This window comes from Suncus etruscus, chromosome 13 (assembly GCF_024139225.1).
Source record: "Suncus etruscus isolate mSunEtr1 chromosome 13, mSunEtr1.pri.cur, whole genome shotgun sequence".
NCBI classification, from domain to species: Eukaryota; Metazoa; Chordata; class Mammalia; order Eulipotyphla; family Soricidae; genus Suncus; species Suncus etruscus.
The window spans coordinates 38,034,958-38,054,298 of NC_064860.1; the positions used below are offsets into that span (position 1 = coordinate 38,034,958).

Sequence of the window (19,341 nt, forward strand, 5' to 3'; positions counted from 1 at the left end):
ATAACAAGTAATATTCCATTATGTACGGATACAAAATCTTTATCCACCCATTTTTCATATAAGCATTAGATATTCTTTTACATCTTGGCTACTTAAAAGGTTTCAGTGTCCACTGGGCTACTTACACCTTTTCAAACTAGTATTTTCAGATTCTTTAAATATACTGAGAAGTACAACTACTGGGTCATATGATAGTCCTATTCTTAATTTATTTTAGGGTTCTCCATAATTTTTTCATAGTGACTACCGCAATTACCATCGGTTTAAGAGGGCTTACATTTCATATCTTTGCCACCACTTCTTTCTTGCTTTTTGATAATAGTCATTGATTTCACTTATATGTGGAAGAGATTGAAACAAAACAAAGCAAAAGCATGTTCGATGATTTGATCATGATATTTTGATCACGAGAACGAAATGAGGTTGCAACAGAGGTGGCCTTCCTGGTTTTTGTCATTGTTGAAGTCTTAAAAATAGCAGGCAAATACCATCTACTTACAGGTTCTCTACTTGAACAGAGCACCCTCGCTGTGGTGCCACAAATTAATATGAATTCAATAGCCAAAAGAACAGGGGAAATGTTGGAGCCAAATTTCAGGCCTTGCCCACATAGGCAACCACATGGGCAGATTGCCAGTGCCTCCTGCGCCCCACCACAAGACGTATCAATGTCCATCTTGCTACAAAGCCAGCTTGTGTTCAAGTGGAGCTGGGGGCAGTGCAGGTACTTCAAGAAGCCACAGACTTTTATCACTGCGATGCCTCGATTTTAGGAGCTGCAGTTTCCCACCTCTGACCCACGCTCTTGTTTTATGTCTGTCTTCATCTAGGTGACATCAGTTGCAAGGGGATGACCGAGCGCATTCACAGCATCAACCTTCACAACTTCAGCAATTCCGTGCTCGAGACCCTCAACGAGCAGCGCAACCGTGGCCACTTCTGTGACGTGACGGTGCGCATCCACGGGAGCATGCTGCGCGCACATCGCTGCGTGCTGGCAGCCGGCAGCCCCTTCTTCCAGGACAAATTGCTTCTGGGCTACAGCGACATCGAGATCCCATCCGTGGTGTCGGTCCAGTCGGTGCAAAAGCTCATAGACTTCATGTACAGTGGCGTGCTGCGAGTGTCGCAGTCGGAAGCCCTGCAGATCCTCACGGCGGCCAGCATCCTGCAGATCAAAACCGTCATCGACGAATGCACGCGCATTGTGTCGCAGAATGTCGGGGATGTGTTCCCAGGGATCCAAGACTCGGGCCAGGACACACCCCGGGGCACTCCCGAATCAGGCACCTCGGGCCAGAGCAGCGACACTGAATCTGGTTACCTGCAGGGCCACCCCCAGCACAGCGTGGACAGGATCTACTCGGCGCTCTATGCGTGTTCCATGCAGAATGGCAGCGGCGAGCGCTCCTTCTACAGTGGGGCCGTGGTCAGCCACCACGAGACGGCCCTCGGCCTGCCCCGGGACCATCACATGGAAGACCCCAGCTGGATCACTCGCATCCATGAGCGCTCGCAGCAGATGGAGCGCTACCTGTCTACCACCCCCGAGACCACACACTGCCGCAAACAACCTCGGCCTGTGCGCATCCAGACCCTGGTAGGGAATATCCACATCAAGCAGGAGATGGAGGACGATTATGACTACTATGGGCAGCAGAGGGTGCAGATTCTGGAGCGCAACGAATCGGAGGAGTGCACAGAAGACACCGACCAGGCCGAGGGCACCGAGAGTGAGCCCAAGGGGGAAAGTTTCGACTCGGGGGTCAGCTCCTCCATAGGCACCGAGCCAGATTCAGTGGAGCAGCAATTTGGGCCTTCTGCGGCACGGGATAGTCAGGCAGAACCTGCCCAGCCTGACCAGGCGGCAGAGGCTCCTGCTGAGGGTGGTCCCCAACAGCACCCACTAGACACAGGTGCTTCCTCCCCCGAAAGAAGCAGCGAGGTGGACATGGATAACACAGTGATCACAGTCAGCAACAGCTCCGACAAAAGCGTCCTGCAGCAGCCTTCGGTCAACACATCCATCGGGCAGCCACTGCCAGGTACCCAGCTCTATTTACGCCAGACAGAAACCCTCACCAGCAACCTGAGGATGCCTCTGACCTTGACCAGCAACACACAGGTCATTGGCACAGCCGGCAACACCTACTTACCGGCCCTCTTCACTACCCAGCCCGCGGGCAGCGGCCCCAAGCCTTTTCTCTTCAGCTTGCCACAGCCCCTGGCAGGCCAGCAGACCCAGTTTGTGACAGTGTCCCAGCCCGGCCTGTCCACCTTCACTGCACAGCTCCCAGCACCACAGCCCCTGGCCCCATCTGCAGGTCACAGCACAGCCAGCGGGCAAGGTGAAAAAAAGCCTTATGAGTGCACTCTCTGCAACAAGACTTTCACCGCCAAACAGAACTACGTCAAGCACATGTTTGTACACACAGGTGAGTCCAGGCCCCCTGGGAGGCCTGGTAGCAAGAGGTGGGTGTGAGGGGATGGTGGAATGGGATAAGCAAGCCAGAAGGTAGTGAGTGGGGGAAGATCTGGGGTCATAGGCAAAAGAGCATCTTTCAGGAGTTAAGGATTTCCACCCCCATTATAATCCATTTTCAGTAGCCCCAGTTGTGTCCCCTTATAGGAACTAAGTCACCCCATCACAGAAAGATAGAATCTTGAAAATCCTTTTTAGAGACAGGTCAAATGGGAATGTCCTATGAAGAATCTGCATGCACTGCATTCCTTAAATGTGTTGAAACTTGCACTATATTTTTTTGATCCGAGGTACTGGAAAAGTACTTGGAAAACATATTCCCCAATACCACCACATTTTAGATAAAAATGATATAAGTAAATCGGGGACTAAGACTTTCTTCTCTACTAACTTCTATATGAAACATCAGTTTGAGGGGACCACAATGGACTGATGCAAACTTATGTTGCATTTGGCACCCCCTTCCCAAATGAAGAATAGAGCTATGCACTTTAAAGACTTACTCTACTTTATATTTTCACATTCTCTTTTTTCAACAACCAATGCCTTTAGAGGATGCTCAAAGCATCATAGTCCCTTATGCTTCAGGGTTAATATATTGTATTGTATATATATATTATATATATTGTATATATATATATTGTATATATATATATAATATATTGTAGTGGTTTAGTTAGAGCACTGAATCTAGAGTGCTTGGGTTTAACTTAGACAACCACATCAGAGTTTTGTCATCTTGGGGAAATTACAATTACTTAGTCACTCATTGTATAAAAGATATATCTTTCTTAGAAGGCTATTTTGTAAATGAATTAATATATATTAAGTTGCTAAAACTATTTGTGGCACATCATGAACACTCTAAAAGAGTAGGTATTATTTCCACTTATTTATATATATATATATATATATTGTCTGCCTTTCATATAAATGACATGTGTTACATTATTTCTACGATTTCTTTACCTAAAAAAATTACTCTAACAGTGGTTTCTATGGATGAACTTGCCATCTTAAGAGTCACTCTGGAATACATCTTGTTTCAGAATACTTCTATTAAATGACAGTTAAGTTGCTAAAGGAAAGAAACATGAATTAAATAACAATAATAATTAATTCCTAAAGTAAACTTTTTTACTTAGATAAGATAGTAGAAATTTAAATAGAATATAAATAATATAATAAAATAATATAATATAAATACAATTATAAATAAATTTTAACAATAATAGAAGGAAAAGAGAAAGACTATAACATAGTGCACACTTGGAAGTGAACAACTGAAATAGACATTGTGTAAGATGTATTTGCCTTCTTTTAAGTTTAGCATAATTCAAGTTATTCTATAAATCTACATGGGAACCAGATATTCTTAAAACATGACAATTTTCACATTTACAAATAAACATAGTGCCTAACTACAAAACTTAGGAGGACAATCAAGTAAAGATAAGTCACTGTATTTATTTGGGCTAAATGTGAATGCACTTATAACCTGTGATCAATCAAGAGAAACATTATATGTGGTATGGATATCATCACTATTTGAAAAAATAATCCAATACTAATATTTTTATTGCTGTGACAATTTGTTGTTTATGGAGTACTCTTACATAGTCTATATCCTTCCTTTAACTGTCTTAAACTCATAAATTAAGAATTAAGAAGGAAAAATATACTATTTATAAGGCTAAACTTGACTTGCTGAACTTGGACCCATAAATAATTTTGTTTCTTACTCCATGTATCTCCTTCAGCAAAACTAGCAGATTAAAAAAATGCATAGTCTCTCTTAGATCCTATATTGAAATATGGCTCTAAATTCACAACATAAATTTACAATGTACCACCAAAATTTGTCTTTCTAATATATAAACCCATTTGCTCAGTGGATTCACCAAAGTACTCTGTGGTTAACCTAAATCACTAGATTCGCCTATGAGAAAACCAGCAGTGGCTTTGCACATGTAGACATCATAGATACAAAAGCTACAAGTAAAGTCATTTTCTAAACTTAAGTTATAAACAAAGCATAGTCTTCAAAAATCTAGTAAACCATGATAGTTCTCAGTAAGTTATGGCTTTATATTGGTTTTTATAACATGACCACATCTGGAAGCAATCAATAATGTACATATACCACTGGAGCACCTCGCTTAAAAGAAGCAACAATCTTCCCTTTCATTCCAGAATTATTTGGCAGTCAGTGGCAGTTGGAAGAGACCTGAGTCTATCAAGACTTTTGTGTAACTAAAGGAATATATAACATAAATAACAAAACTTAAAACAATTGGTCTCAATTTTCAAAAGGCAAAGAGCCTGAACATATGGAAGTAATGCAAGATTTGGATCCACAATTCAAAACAGAGTTCTCCAATATCTCTTTTCTTTTGAAAACACAAAAAGTAGCATCTCCCAAATTAACCCAAAAAAGCCCAAGAAAAAAATGATAAAAATTCAAAGTAAATAACTCAAATTATCTTTTAAAAAATTCTATAAAGTACTGGAGGTACTTGGTGGAAAAGTGGGATGGTTTTATTATTCTTTCCTAGACTCTAACAGAGAGTCATTTGGCCAAGCAAAAAAAAAAAAAAAAAAAGAAATTTGAATTTTCTGTCTTGGAGCTTCTATGCATGGTAACTAGCTTATAATTTCAATAACCAAGATTCCATTTAACTTATGCTTGCAATTACAGGCATTCCAATATCTAGATACTAAAAAGAATTCTCTTGCTCAAAATCTTGATGATCTATATACTTATTAAAAGCAAATAGATGAGACAAATAAGTAGTCCATCCTATCATCTTTGAGGTGAAGCAGTACTTCTTAGTAACAAAAAAAAAGGCCTGGTTGTCAAAGCATATTCCATAATGATTATAGCTCTAGAAATGCATAAATGAAGGATGATTGTACTGAAATTAGATTATTTGGGTTTCATTTTGGTTCCTTTAATTGGCTATGTGACCTTAAGCAAATCACTTAATTTTATAACCTTCAATTTCTTTGAATTTAAAATAGAAATAATAATTTTCCTGTCTTTTGAGAAGCTGTAAAGGTATGAAGCATGTGAGATCTTTTCATAAAAGGCAAAGTACTACTTAATGTAAAAATAAAAATCAGCATATTACTTTATCTCCCTCTACCCAGGAGCCATTGAGTTTCTTTGCTCTGTCTCCTACCTCTGAATAATAAGCTCTTGATGCCTTTCCTTCCTCTGTAGAATTGAAATGCTAAAATGGTTTCCCATGAACTATCTTCATAACAGGTACTTGCTTTTTGGAGGGAAAAATCATCTTTTCAGGATGATTTTTTTTAAGAATAAAAGAAAATCTCTTACATAACTGTTCCATTCACTGCCAAAGTACAGCAGGACTTTATGTCTTCTTGGAATTATTCAAATTCACTTTACTGAAACTTCATTAAAGAAGTGAGAAAGGTAACCAAACATTAAGAACAAAGCACCTGAAAATAAGGTAATTTGAGGGGGTGAGAAAAGATAACTTACACCATCTTCTGATGGAAGAAAGCAGGACTTTTCTATGCCTCCTCCACTTAAGAGTGAAAACAAAAGTGAAAGAACAGGAAAAAGAGAAAGGCAGAGGGTTCTATAAGACTTTAGGATGTCTTGGAGTCACTCTGGGTGTGGAAGTGAGCAATGAGGAAAATTCATAGATAAACCAAGATCAGTGGTTCTTAAACTGATCCCATTACCAGCTGCTTAAAAATTCTTAGAAATTTAAAACTCAGAAATCATAATGATGGAGCCCAAAATGTGATTTAGAAAACCCTTATTCATACTTAGTAGGAGGAAGATAGTTCCCAGAGTGTATCCTATATCACCACCTTTTTCCCTCAAGCCTGCCAGTATAACAGGCCCATTTTAAGTTTAAATCTTTAGATTTAGGTCTCTTGATGATTCAATTGTTGTTTGACTTTAGCTTGGATATTTAGTTTTGTTCATTTTTTATCTCTACCAATGTACCTGAGACCACTTGACTCCTGCCATTCATACTTTTATATTTGTGTTTTTCTTCCTCCTCTCAGTTTCTTTCCTACTCCTCACTATACTCAGGGGCCAGGTGTTTGAAACAACTCCCATTTAGACCATTGCATTTTTTATGCGGATATTCTAAATACTACATATTAGTGATATCTTTCCATATCTATCCTTTTTCTTCTGGCTTCCTTCCAACTCCATCCTTCTTGCAGCAAATTGCATGATTTGCATCATTCCTTACAACTGTGTAATAGTATTCCATTGAATATGTACCACATCTTCATGATCCACTTCTTTTTTGTTGGACATCTATATTAATTTCAAGTCTTATTTATTGTACTGAATGCTGCAACAAATAGTGGTGTGCATACATCCTTTTGGATGAATGTTGAAAATGTAAGATTCTAAGCTAAAATTTTTTAGGTACATTTTAATATAAGTACATATCATGCAGTATTGTTGGAATACTGATCTTCAGATATCATTTATTGTTTGCTTAGATTACGATATAACTGGATATGATATATTTTATCTGACAAAGTAAAGTTTCTTTTAAAGCTTAATCTTAATATTATTGGCTTTAAAACTCTAGAGATAAATACAAAGTAGTAAATGTAATCACTTAACAAATATTTGTTTAGTTTGTGAATGAAAGTCTGAAATTTGGGTTTGCTTTCCAGAAGAATTTAATCCAAAGGACTTATACATAAATGCATTCAAGTTCAGTAAGAAACCCATATTTTTATATCTTTTTCTTTTTGCTAGACAATTTGTTCTATCTCTATCCCCACTTATGTTTTCTTCACAGAAAATTGATAGGTAATCATTTTTCTAAATTATATTATTGTAGCTTGTTTATTGGTAATGCTTTTTAACTTGTTAGTGCCCTCTGCACAGAGAATTTCATATGTTACTTTGGGAAGTACAGCAATTTCAGCCATAAATTTGATATAAATAAATATAGCAATAAGATTGGAATAGCAAGATCATGGAAAAATAGTAAGATTAACATAAAATAGTAATCCTCTCATGGAAGTTGGGTTTCTAATTTAATTATACCAATTAAAGAAGTCATGAGCAGATATATATTCTAAAAGAAGGAAATGAGAAGTACTTTAGCACTTTCTAACTAGTTAAGATTCCTAATCAATATCTGATTATCAGTTTTTCGCCACTTGAAATATAGCTCTAGTTCTTACTTTCCATGGTTGCTCTTGATTAACATAACTTATATGAATTGCATTAGTGAGTAAAAGATATATAGTTATCAGAACCTATTAGGAACATACATATGATGCACTATAACAACATCATCCATTTTGCAACAAATCAAGGAGCTAGAAATTGTTCAGAGGAGGGAGATAACCTGATATAACCAGCACCATACTCTTGGCCATTGCTATTTATTTGCTGGGAATGGATTTAGAATGCTACTTACCTTTTTAATGTCTGTTATCTTTTAATATCTGTTCAATATTCATATTAGGAACTGGGGAGATACCACTGTAGTTAGGTTATTTTCCTTACATGTGACTGGCCCAGGTTCAATCTCTAGCACACATGAACACCACTTGACTCAGGAGTCAATAAATAACTATGCATGCTAAACAATTACATATTACAATGACATAATATTGTCAGAAAAAATCAGGTGAATGGAGTTTCTTGAGTTTTTCAAAAACTTTTTTATAAAACCAAAATAATTAGTTGTCACCCAAGCCACAGAGATGTTGTGAGTGAGTGTACTGTGCGCTCAGTAGCAACTTCTCACAATAGCAGCACAGTTACATTGGCACTAGGAATATAAGCAAGAATTGGAGAGGAAAGCTTTGGAGGTTTTTACAGTGATATTCTCTCAGCTGTATATTCAACCATTCAGATAGACTTTTCTTGAGAACAAATTCTGCAGTCAGTGAGATCTCTATATTAATTCATCTGAGCACATTTTTGTTGATACTGAGCTTTTCTGATTTAGTCTTGATTTTTCCCATTAAGAGCACCTGCATTTTCAAGATTGCTGTTTCTCTTAACATTAGCCACTGTCCCCTTTTTGTCCATATTTATTCCTTCCCTACTATCAACTCTTTGACTAGGCCCTACACTGGTTTTCTGACACCTTGATATTCTCATCTGAAGAAGAGACTATTTTGCTATAATAGGAAATGGAGAAGTCATGAAGATGAAAGAGAGAGGCGGTAACACTGCTTCTGAAAAATGCCCTGCTACAATATCCATTCCCTCCATTCTCAACTCTGGAGAAGCTTAGTCAGAATGAGAAAGAATTCTCTATATAAGTAAATTTTGCTGAGCCCCAATACAGAGATTATTTCAGAATTGGCTGTTTCAACCCATTAAGATATGTTCCACTTGAACTTTGGATGCAACTCTCTATTTCTCCTAATCTAACAACATCTTTCTTTCTCTCTATTTCTAAATAGTCACTCATAATAGAACAAGTTTCATAAGTCTCAGGCTGGTCCACAAGAAAGAATTGAAAAGCAGTTTTTTTTGTTTGTTCGTTTGTTTTTGTTTTGTTTTGTTTTGTTTTGCTTTTTAGGCCATACCCAGTGATGCTCATTCCTAGGTATTATTCCTGGCTTATTTTTGCTTTTTGGGCCATACCCAGTGATGCTCATTCCTGGGTATTATTCCAGGGCTTATTCCTGGCTATGCACTCAGAAATTGCTCCTGACTTGGGGGACCATATGGGATGCTAGGTTAACACATGCAAGGCAAATGCCCAATCACTTGCTCCTGCCCTTGAAAAGGAGTTCTTTAGAAAAAAATGCATGTGTTTTACCATAACCTTTCCCTAGCAATTGTAAAGGGCATCACCTTCTCTCCCCATTTGTCATTTGTTATCATTTTTTTTTTCACTGCATTCACAGCTCGATTGCCACTAAGAAAACCTCTGTAATGTTTATAGGCATGTTTACAATACCCTTGGTTTCTGTTAACATATGGAACTGAAATCATACTACTTCTTTTGGAATTACATAGCTGCAGTCTATTCACTTGTCTTTGTTGATTACCTAAGCCAGTTGTTTTTCTTAATCCATAACCTTCCAAACCATCCAAGGCATTTGTCAGTTGGTTATGTTTATCACAAATTACTTTGTACTGAAGGGAATAGTTTAACTTTACTCAAAATTATCCCAGGCTCTGTGCTAAGTACTTTAATCTCTTTATTTTTAAAAATTCCTTCATAAGAGAGAAACTTAGTATATTAGTCTCAAGTTTCAGATAAGGAAACTGAGACTTAGAGAAGTTAAGTAACATTCCCAAACCAATGAGCCAAAATAATAGAATTCAGGTCTAACCCTTACAAAGACCATTTTAAAATGAAGAGACTTTGTGTGACCTATTTTTTGTTAGACTTCTAAAGTTTGCTGAATACTTCATGTCTTTTCTCTAGCAAAACTTGTCATTCCTAGTTCAGACTTAGAAAACCATTTACTGTCTCTAGTTTTACCTTATCATGTTTCCACATTGAAAGCAACAACTAGCAGGTCACATTCAGTTCATGTTGAATATTGAGAATCCTTTGGGAATGTTATCATTAATAAACAGAAAAACAGTGGGAAAATATTAACTATTCTACAAAGTGACACACAACATAGATAAATGGAAATTGTAGACACCTGACAAATCTGAAACTACATTCCACTTAGTATGACATTTTCTCAAATGCCTAGACTCCACAAATATAGCACCTTAATAATTATAGAGAGTACATTGCTTTAAGGAGTTCCCTAGTGCTTTGCAAAAATTTCTCCTCATTAATTATCACACCATTTTTCTGTAAAGAACAAGGTTTTATGTCCTACTTAAAATGTGGGACTGCTGGTGCATTGAGTAGTTTAAGCAGGTTGTCTCAGGTCTTGTGCCAACAAGATGACTTGAGTCCTAGACTAGAGTCCTCAGGAGTTGTAGACCAGGTGGACATAAAGCCACTAAGTCTGCAAAGAACATGGCAAATGTTTGGCTCAGCTTCCCACCGACAGATGAGAAAGTAAACCCAGAAAGATGAAAACTTTTATAAATCAGAGTGTCACACAAATAATTAACTGTCATGCAAATATTATGTGCATATAAACAACTTATATCCATATGCTATGGACAGAAAGGGGTCAATGGTGAAGAATAAATTTATAGACAGATTATGCCTGAAACCCAACAACAATCATATTTGTAATCAAGGTGTTTAAATAAAGACATTAATAAAAAAAGAAGGAAGTGAAAATAAAAAAATCTTTATCAGTGGCCTTGCATCAATAAAAATATACCAAAAGAAGGTTAAAGTTTCAAACAACCAGAGCATTTTAAGACAGACCAAGTTACAACTTCCCAATAGCCAACATATCTGGAATCTCAATAGCACATTTCTACTCAAGGTTACAGGGGACCATGTTTTAAAGGATAATTGGCTGGTCTATCTAGCCTCAGAAAGAATACAGAAAGCAGTGGGATGGCAAAGACCAGCTTGAGATCCCCACACATTTGCAGCTGACAGAAATGTTCCTACTAAAAATAACATGCATGATTCTCTCCCTTGGGGAATTTCTCATTTCATAAAATAAAAATCTACGTAAACACCATTCATAATCTGAGCTCTTCATTTAGGAATGAAGTTTTCCTAAATTCTCACATTTCAGTCCAAAAGTGAAATTCTTTTCTTGTAACCCTTTGAAATATAGCTCACACCCTCCCTTTATTCAGAATGAAATAAACAGAAATCAAAAGAGACAGATAGTCCAGAAATTAGTAAATAACTAAAGGAAAGGTCTAATACCAATAAAATCCATTCAGAAACGTGTAGAGTAATTCCTGAACTAAACTGCATTTCTTACAGTAGTGTATCTCTGGGGTAGGGGGAGAACGTTCTTTTATATAAGAAAAATGAAAGCTCTCTATGTAATAAAGTTTCATAGCCAGATTATAAACACTGATTTTGATAATGAATGCCTCATTCGATCATCAGTACTGAACCAAACACAAACATTCTGCACTTATTTTAATTGCCATTATTCTAGTGACATGTCAAATCTCACCTATTGAATAATAAGGGAAAAAAGAAAGTCAAGGTACATATTTTAGATAGAAGTTAACTCTAATTTGGCAATTTTTTTTGTTTGCTCTGATATATAATCCAGATGTTAGGTTGTTTATTCTAGAGAGCTTCAAAAGGTTGAACTTTAGGCAGGATTAGTGAAGAATACATAGAAAGAATTATTAAATGTATTAAATAATACATAGAAGGACTTTCTTCTCTGAAATGGGTGCTAATCATGGGCAACAATTGGGCATTAGGAATGAAGTGGAAGAAAGGGAAGACCTGTATGCAATTTATGTCACTTGTCAAAAGCAAATCTGAGGACAAATAGCACCAACAAGACCAAGTTTCACTCCAAAGAATTGTTCCAGGCGTATGAATAATATAGAAAGAGCAATACATCATGTGGTTAAGCAGTGAGGATATTCTTAATCTTACTTCACTATTTTTTTAACAAGTTTGATCATTGGATTGCTAAATTAACAAAAAATCAAAATAGTAAACACAGGAGAGTTAAAAGGATTTCAGCCAATAGATCAAGTAAATATAGAGAAATATATTTTATACATTGATCCAAAGGTTCAGAAAAATCGTATGGAACTATTTAATGGGTGGAGGAGGGTCGGAAAGTCTTCTAATAAGAATACCATGCAAGTATTCCCACACCACTCTTGGTGGTCTGAAAAGTGGTTGCATATGTATTTTATGTCAACACTAGCACAATGAGGTAAGTAGGACTGTATTCTTTTAAGCCATTTGGATATTTGTCAAGTGGCATGCCATGCATTGAGGACCACTTACCTTTGAGATTATTGTGCTGTCTATTATCAGCTGTCCCTCCATATCTAATAAATCCATCCTGGAGCTTCTTGGCACAATCAAAAGAAAGTGGAAATTTATGTCTTAAGTTATATTTTGGGAAGAATTTTGTCTAAAATAGATACAATTGAAAACATAGTGCTTGCAAATGATGTATTCCTCAACCATTCAGTATTTTCCAGAACCCCAATAAAGGCATTACTTACTAGGTAGAATACAAAGAGATAATTCCCAATGACCCAAGCTATTTGACTGTGTCCTTAGTTCCCCAAAGAACCCCATGTCTCCAAAGATTTTCCTTCTCACATTTCTTATGTATGTTTAATAATGTTTATGGGAAACACATGGTAAATCCCCTAATGATGACACTGAAAATGACCCTTTTAAAGTAGCTCTCCCTTTTCTCCACAGAATGACCTTTGTTGAAGAATTTTAGTGGGGATTACTTTGTAGCTTTCCAAGAAAGCCATTTTCTGGCATGGGGAAATGGAAAACTCTGTGCTGACATCACCTTAAAGCAAGTTTTCTCAGAACACAAGAGGCCAGGAAGGACTGGATCTTTCTAAGCAAGGGTGATCCATTAACAAAATCAGATTTGATTTTTTTTTTAATTTTGTTCTCTTGTGTTGTTGTCGTCTTGTTTTCCTGTCTCTCATTCTCCCTCCCCTGTTGTGTCTTGCTTTGTTCTGCTTGCTGTCTCTCCCCACATCAACAGGTGAGAAGCCCCACCAATGCAGCATCTGTTGGCGCTCCTTCTCCTTAAAGGATTACCTTATCAAGCACATGGTGACACACACGGGAGTGAGGGCCTACCAGTGTAGTATCTGCAACAAGCGCTTCACCCAGAAGAGCTCTCTTAACGTGCACATGCGTCTCCACCGAGGGGAGAAGTCCTACGAGTGCTACATCTGCAAAAAGAAATTCTCCCACAAGACCCTCCTAGAGCGACACGTGGCCCTGCACAGTGCCAGCAATGGGACCCCTCCTGCGGGCACACCCCCTGGTGCCCGAGCTGGTCCCCCAGGGGTGGTGGCCTGCACGGAGGGGACCACTTATGTCTGCTCCGTCTGTCCAGCAAAGTTTGACCAAATCGAGCAGTTCAACGACCACATGAGGATGCATGTGTCTGATGGATAAGTAGTCTCTTTCTCTTTTTTTCTTATGAACAAAACAAAACAGCGACAAAAAAAACAAACAAACAACAACAAAAAAAAGCTATGGCACTAGAATTTAAAAATGTTTTGGTTTTGTTTTTACTTTCTGTTTCTGTTTTTGTTTCGTTTCATTTTGTACTACATGAAGAACTGTTTTTTGCCTGCTGGTACATTACATTTCCGGAGGCTTGGGTGAATAATAGTTTTCCCAGTCTCCCTTGGATGGTGGCCTTAAGGCCTGGTAGTGCTTCAAGAGGTCCACTGGTTGGATCTCTAGCTACTGGCCTCTAAATACAACCCTTCTTTACAAAAAAATCTTTAAAAAAAAAAAGTAAAAAAAAAATTTTTTTTTCACTTGTGAAGAGCACTACAAAAATATATACAAAATCTAAAAGGCCTACTGTCTTTTAAGTACACCGCTTGCAGTGTTTCAGTGGACATTTTCACAATTCTGGCCGCTTGGACTTCACAGTAACCAGTTAGAACTGTGGAATATCGCTTCTGGTTGAAAATCCAGAGGAAAGGCCCTGCTGTTTTCCACCTACCACGTTGTCTGATTTCATAAAAGGGCTGTGGGGGTGGGAAGGGACAGTGGGTTCTGTGGTGTGGGAAAGGCGAATGGCAGACTTCTCCCCCAGATCCTGTTTGGGTCCACACACCTGACCCACCACCTCCATAACCCCTTTTCAGCAGAAGCCAGGAAGACTTGGAAAAGCATCAAGCAACAGTGGCTATCGTATTTATTCAGTGTCTTCGCTGGGCCATAGCCTCAGCACAATCAAGAGGGACTTTCATGAAAGGCAGGAATGCAGATAAAACAAAGATATCAGAGGTTTGCACCTATGTTTCTAGGTACAAGAGAAGGTTATTTCCAACAATCTTTGCAAAAAAAAAAGTGTCAGGATATATTCTTGTGGAAGAGAAAAAGAAAGAGAAATGGAGGGTGGGGGGAATAAAAAAGTTCGTGAGGCTTTTTTAATTCAAAATTTTATAGAGGGGCAAAAGTGACGTTTACCAGATAGAATGCTGATTTTTTTAATATATTTACAACAGTATTTGTGTAAAAAAAAAACAAAAAAGTAAGATTGTTCAAAGTAATTTTTTTTTTCAGTTTGGTTTTGCATACACTGCCACGGATCCCTTCTCTTTTATTTTATTTCACACACATATATATATATTTTTTGGTAAGTCAGACTGTTAAGGCTAGCGATACTGCTTCCAGATAGAAAGAATAAAAAGCAGTTAAAGTTATATTTTAAAGAGAGGAAGGATATTTTTTTCATTTTTAAAATTTTTTCTTAATTTTTATTATTTTAAGTATTGCCTGGGTTGATGAGGGCCTCGGTGGCCAGCCCATCCCTGCTGTAATTTGAACTGCTGCTTTGTATTTTGATATTTAGTTCTTTGACTTTTAGCAAGCTTACATTGTTCCACTGAATTTGTTGTCAACCAATCCATGTAGAATTCTGTTTTTTTTTTTTTTCATGGGAGGGACTTTATCTTTCAGAAACAGATTTCTTTCTTCTTGAAAAGCTTATCGAAACCTTATGATTCTAGGATTTCTGTTGACTTAAAAAAAATTAACAAAACACTAGTATTCTGGAGGTCTTGACAAAAGGTTTCTTTCCTTTGGAAGTCAGCCAGGAGGAGGCATTCACAGAACTCTACCATCTTTCCTCACCCTTCTCAGCTACAGAGAGCAGCATAAATCAAAAGCCTGTTCTAGATTAGGATGTCTTGATGCCAAAATTACTTTCTTCCTTTCAAATATCACCTTCAGATTATATGAACCATGCTTCAGAGGGCTAAACAAGATGTTCGTTCTTTAGGTGACTTCATAACACTTGCTTGTTAGGAAAGGCTTAAAGAAAGTAACAAAATCTTCTTAGATGCCAAATCTGTCATTCAAAAGGCCACCAAATCTTTGTATCATCCTAGATGGTTCTCTTCCTCACTGGGATTTCTCTACTCTGTCCTAATCAAGGTATTATAATAAGTATTTTTCAGTGTAAACAGTGTCCTGAAAAACATAGAAACTCAAATATAGGAATTTTTAAACCTCACAAAAAATCCAAAGTTTCTTTCATTGCTAGGCATGTTTAACCTAAGGGTAAATCTATTTTTAAGCAGAAATATCAAATTATAAGTTTAAGAAAAAGAATAATTTTAATTTCAAGAAAGAATAAATTTAATTTCAAGATTACTTGGCATTTTAATTTAATTTTTTTTACCAGCAACTTATTTATAAAAATAGTGCACCAAATGAGGAAAATTTGCCGAAGTCATCAGCTCTGTGATGACTAAATTGATGTTATAGTTGTATTTTAGTCGTTTGGTTAATCTTTCCACAAGTACTTGGTGGTTTTTAGTAGTGTTTGTACAATTGGGTTTGACTTGATCCTTTGGTTCTTGATTTAGTATCTTGCTAGAAATTTTCACGTTGATTTGAATGGTTAACTAACTCATGACTTCTAGATGAGTCCTGTTAAGAACTGTCTGTCCAAAATTGATCTGTTTTAAACATTAGTGGACAATAGCTTCAGAAATAAGAAGTCATTTTTCTCTTACTAACTTTGCTTTTAAAATAGAAATATCAAGATTCTTATTTTAATTTTTCACCAATAGAGGGAGCATTCATTAATTAACCATGTCCTGGAATATTTTTGGTATTTGGAAAGTCACTGAACCCATAAAATCAAAAATTATGACATAACAGGAAAATGATGAAATCCCTTGGCTTATGTTAAAAAAAAAAGGCTAAATGCCACTTCAAATGTTGAAAAGTAGTTAACAGTGGCTGATATAAAATAAAATAGTGTCCTTATTCATATTTTAGTAAAAATAGACAGAACTTACAGTACCTCTAAAAACATTGACCTTAGGTTACAATATGGGCCACATTTAAATATCTCTTCAAATTTAAGGGATATCCATTTGCCTTAATGCTGATTTGCCACATAAAAAACTTACAATTAGGTTAAAATTTACCTTTTGTCATAGAACATGTAGTGCGGAGATTCCAGTTCTCTCTCTGTCTCTCTGTGTCTCTCTGTCCCTCTCTCTGTCTCTCTGTCTCTGACTCTCTCTTCTCTCTCTTTCTCTTTTCCTAAAGAATTTTTGGTAGGATGAAATACCCATTGTGACAACTTGACTATTCACATTTGCTTAATAGTAGGCTTTTTATTTCTGTATGACTTCATTGCAATTGTCTTACAGACTAAAGTAATTGACAGATAGTTTCCTGAAGAGAGAAAGATGCTAGATTGGAGTAGAAGATCCAATCTGGATGAAAATTAAGTTGCTATGAGGCCATTACTTTATGGCCTAGTCTCTGAAAAGGCTGCTTTCCCAATTGACCTACATTTTAAAAAATGAACCAATCAGTGTTTCCAAAAGATAGAGATACTTTCAGATTGTCAGTCCAATTTTAAATTAATTCCAGACATCTGAGAAAATGGGAGAATATTTTGCTTCAGGAATAGAGGATGAGCATAGATCCATTAGGCTTTCATTTACAAACCAATGCATTTCTTGCATTGAAACCTCATGATAGGATGCTATGAATACAAAAAAACAAGTTTTATGTAAATCAGGAGAAAGATAAATAAATAATCGAGTACATTGAACAAACTGGGACAAAAAATAACATTTAAAAATATTTATGGCTTGAAAACAGGATTAACTAAACTAAGAAAAGGACAAAAGTCAACATATAATGTTGTCTAAATCTGGAGACATTTATGTACAACTTATGAAAAATGAATAAAATTTCCTACACTTAAAAGATCAGTAGCATAAGTTTAGTATGCAGTTTTATGCCTAATAAATGCCAATATTTGTACAAAAATACTCCAATTGTGTAAAATATAATCCTAAAAGAGGGAGTAATTGGAACACTTGTGTCTAATACAAATTCTATTTCTGAAGAAAGATTGAGAATCAAGCCAAAACTAAAAAAAAAAAAAATCTGAAGTGAAAGCGTCTATATCAAAGATCTTTTGCTATGTAGACTTGATTGAATTGCAAACTTTAGCTTCTAATAACATTTTTATGGTATTTTCCTCCCCAAATTTCTAATGTTCTGAATCCTATGTGCCAAAGTTAGTTGGTGGCTTCAGTGCTTATCTTTTCATAAGTATCTGGAGGTGAATGCAACTTCTGATCTTAAGTAAAAAAAAAATAATAAAAAGTAAAACTTGAACTTTCTTTGCTTGAAAGGCATAGGAGTTTGTTTTTGTTTTTGTTTTGTAGCATCCCAATAATCTAGAAGGACCAAGAAAAATCTTTCCAGCCTACCAACAGTTATAATTTGTGCATTCTGGTGTGAAAAGAATCCTAATACATGGCTTGGCCTACATCATGCAGACACACCAACCAACATACATACCCATCAACAATCAGTATTTGCTTCAGCATAGAAGTTGAAAATAAGCACCCTTATTAAAATTACTTCTAAAAATCCTCTGAGCCTGAAAGAGAGCATAAAACAGATATGTATTTCCATTTGTGACTCCTCCAGAATGCTTCTCAAATCTGCCCAGTCCTTAGAAAAAGAGGATGGGAGATAGATCTGGTCAGAATTTCTACCAAATTGCCTCTTCTGAAGCTTCCTTCATTGACCTACATGAAATTCAACTGACTGGGACTGGGAGGAGAAGCTAGGAGATTCTACAGGCAATGTGTCAGTTAACCTAGTCAGATTTGCCAGTATGCTGCTGCAAAGGAAAGTAAACCAAGATGTAAAATTTAGAGCTGACACAACCTGAGATACCCATGGGATTTAGGGAAACTCTGGGGTACCCTTTCTGTTGGGACATGGCTAACTTTAAAAGAAATTTTTTGAAAGAATTCTTTAATTTAGTAAAGAGTTGAAGTTCAGAGTAATGGAAGCCCTTGGGAAAGAGAATAAAAAGATTGCAAAATGTATTCAGAGCCTGACAATGTAAACCAAAAAAAAAAAACAAAACAAAACATCCAATCACAAAACTAAGAAGTTTTGGCAAAAGGTATTTAGAGAAATCTCTAAGCTTTTCCATGGGTAAGGTCGGCCGACTCTTTTGAGTGATTTCTGGCTCTGTGAAACCTCTTTACTCACTGAAAAAGAACTTTATTTAAATGGCCAATTTCTGTCCCCCAGAAAAAGAAATTTCAAACAAGAAAAGAAAAATAGGACACTAAAGACAGAACCATGTGACTTGGTGACAAACAAAAGGAAGGGAGCACTAGAATTTCAATAGACTGCCTAATTCCATAGAAAAGGCTCAGCAACCCAGTGCTTCTCCATCTGCGGGAAGTGAAAAGAGTTCTTGAGCTGACCCAACCACGGGGGCTTTCTAAGACTTGACTGAACTTCCCCATTGGGACTCCAAAACCTCTTTATCTCCTCCGTTTTCCATGAAGAATGGGCTGTTTTCTTAGGTGCCCATGAAATAGATCACATGGAGGCAAACTTTCAAAGGCTGTTTCCCCTGGTGCTCAGGCTACATCTGGAGGCAAAGGAGGGGAAACGTGGTTGTATTACTATCCCTGTAAACATCCAGAACATAAAAATTTTCTAACCCAACGTGCTATTCCTACCACTAGACATTAAGATCGTCATCCTAACTAAAATAACCCAAAGATTTTTCTAAGTGTCTGCCTAGTCTTTTTTTTTTTTCCTGTAATACTGAATCCCTAGAAATCAGTGGTGTATAGTAACATATTCCAGAAAATGGCATGAAACACTAGGATTTGTTTCCAACTTTTTAGGGTGAGGAAGGAAAGAATGGCTTTATAGCATGATGGGTTTGATTTCAGAGCTTTGTGGTTCATCACATGAAGGAACAAAATGGAA

The 19,341-nt window shown here is 36.9% G+C and overlaps 1 protein-coding gene across 1 annotated transcript in view; it reads left to right on the top strand.

Moving 5' to 3' along the window:
• Positions 1-13,572, top strand: part of ZBTB20 (zinc finger and BTB domain containing 20) — a 135,245-nt gene extending 121,673 nt beyond the window's left edge. The window contains exons 5-6 of the mRNA XM_049785767.1: positions 831-2,435; positions 13,070-13,572. Coding sequence (XP_049641724.1) covers positions 831-2,435; positions 13,070-13,491 — 2,027 coding nt within the window. The 3' untranslated portion in view covers positions 13,492-13,572. The remainder of the gene's footprint in view (positions 1-830; positions 2,436-13,069) is intronic.
• Positions 13,573-19,341: the final 5,769 nt, after the last annotated feature.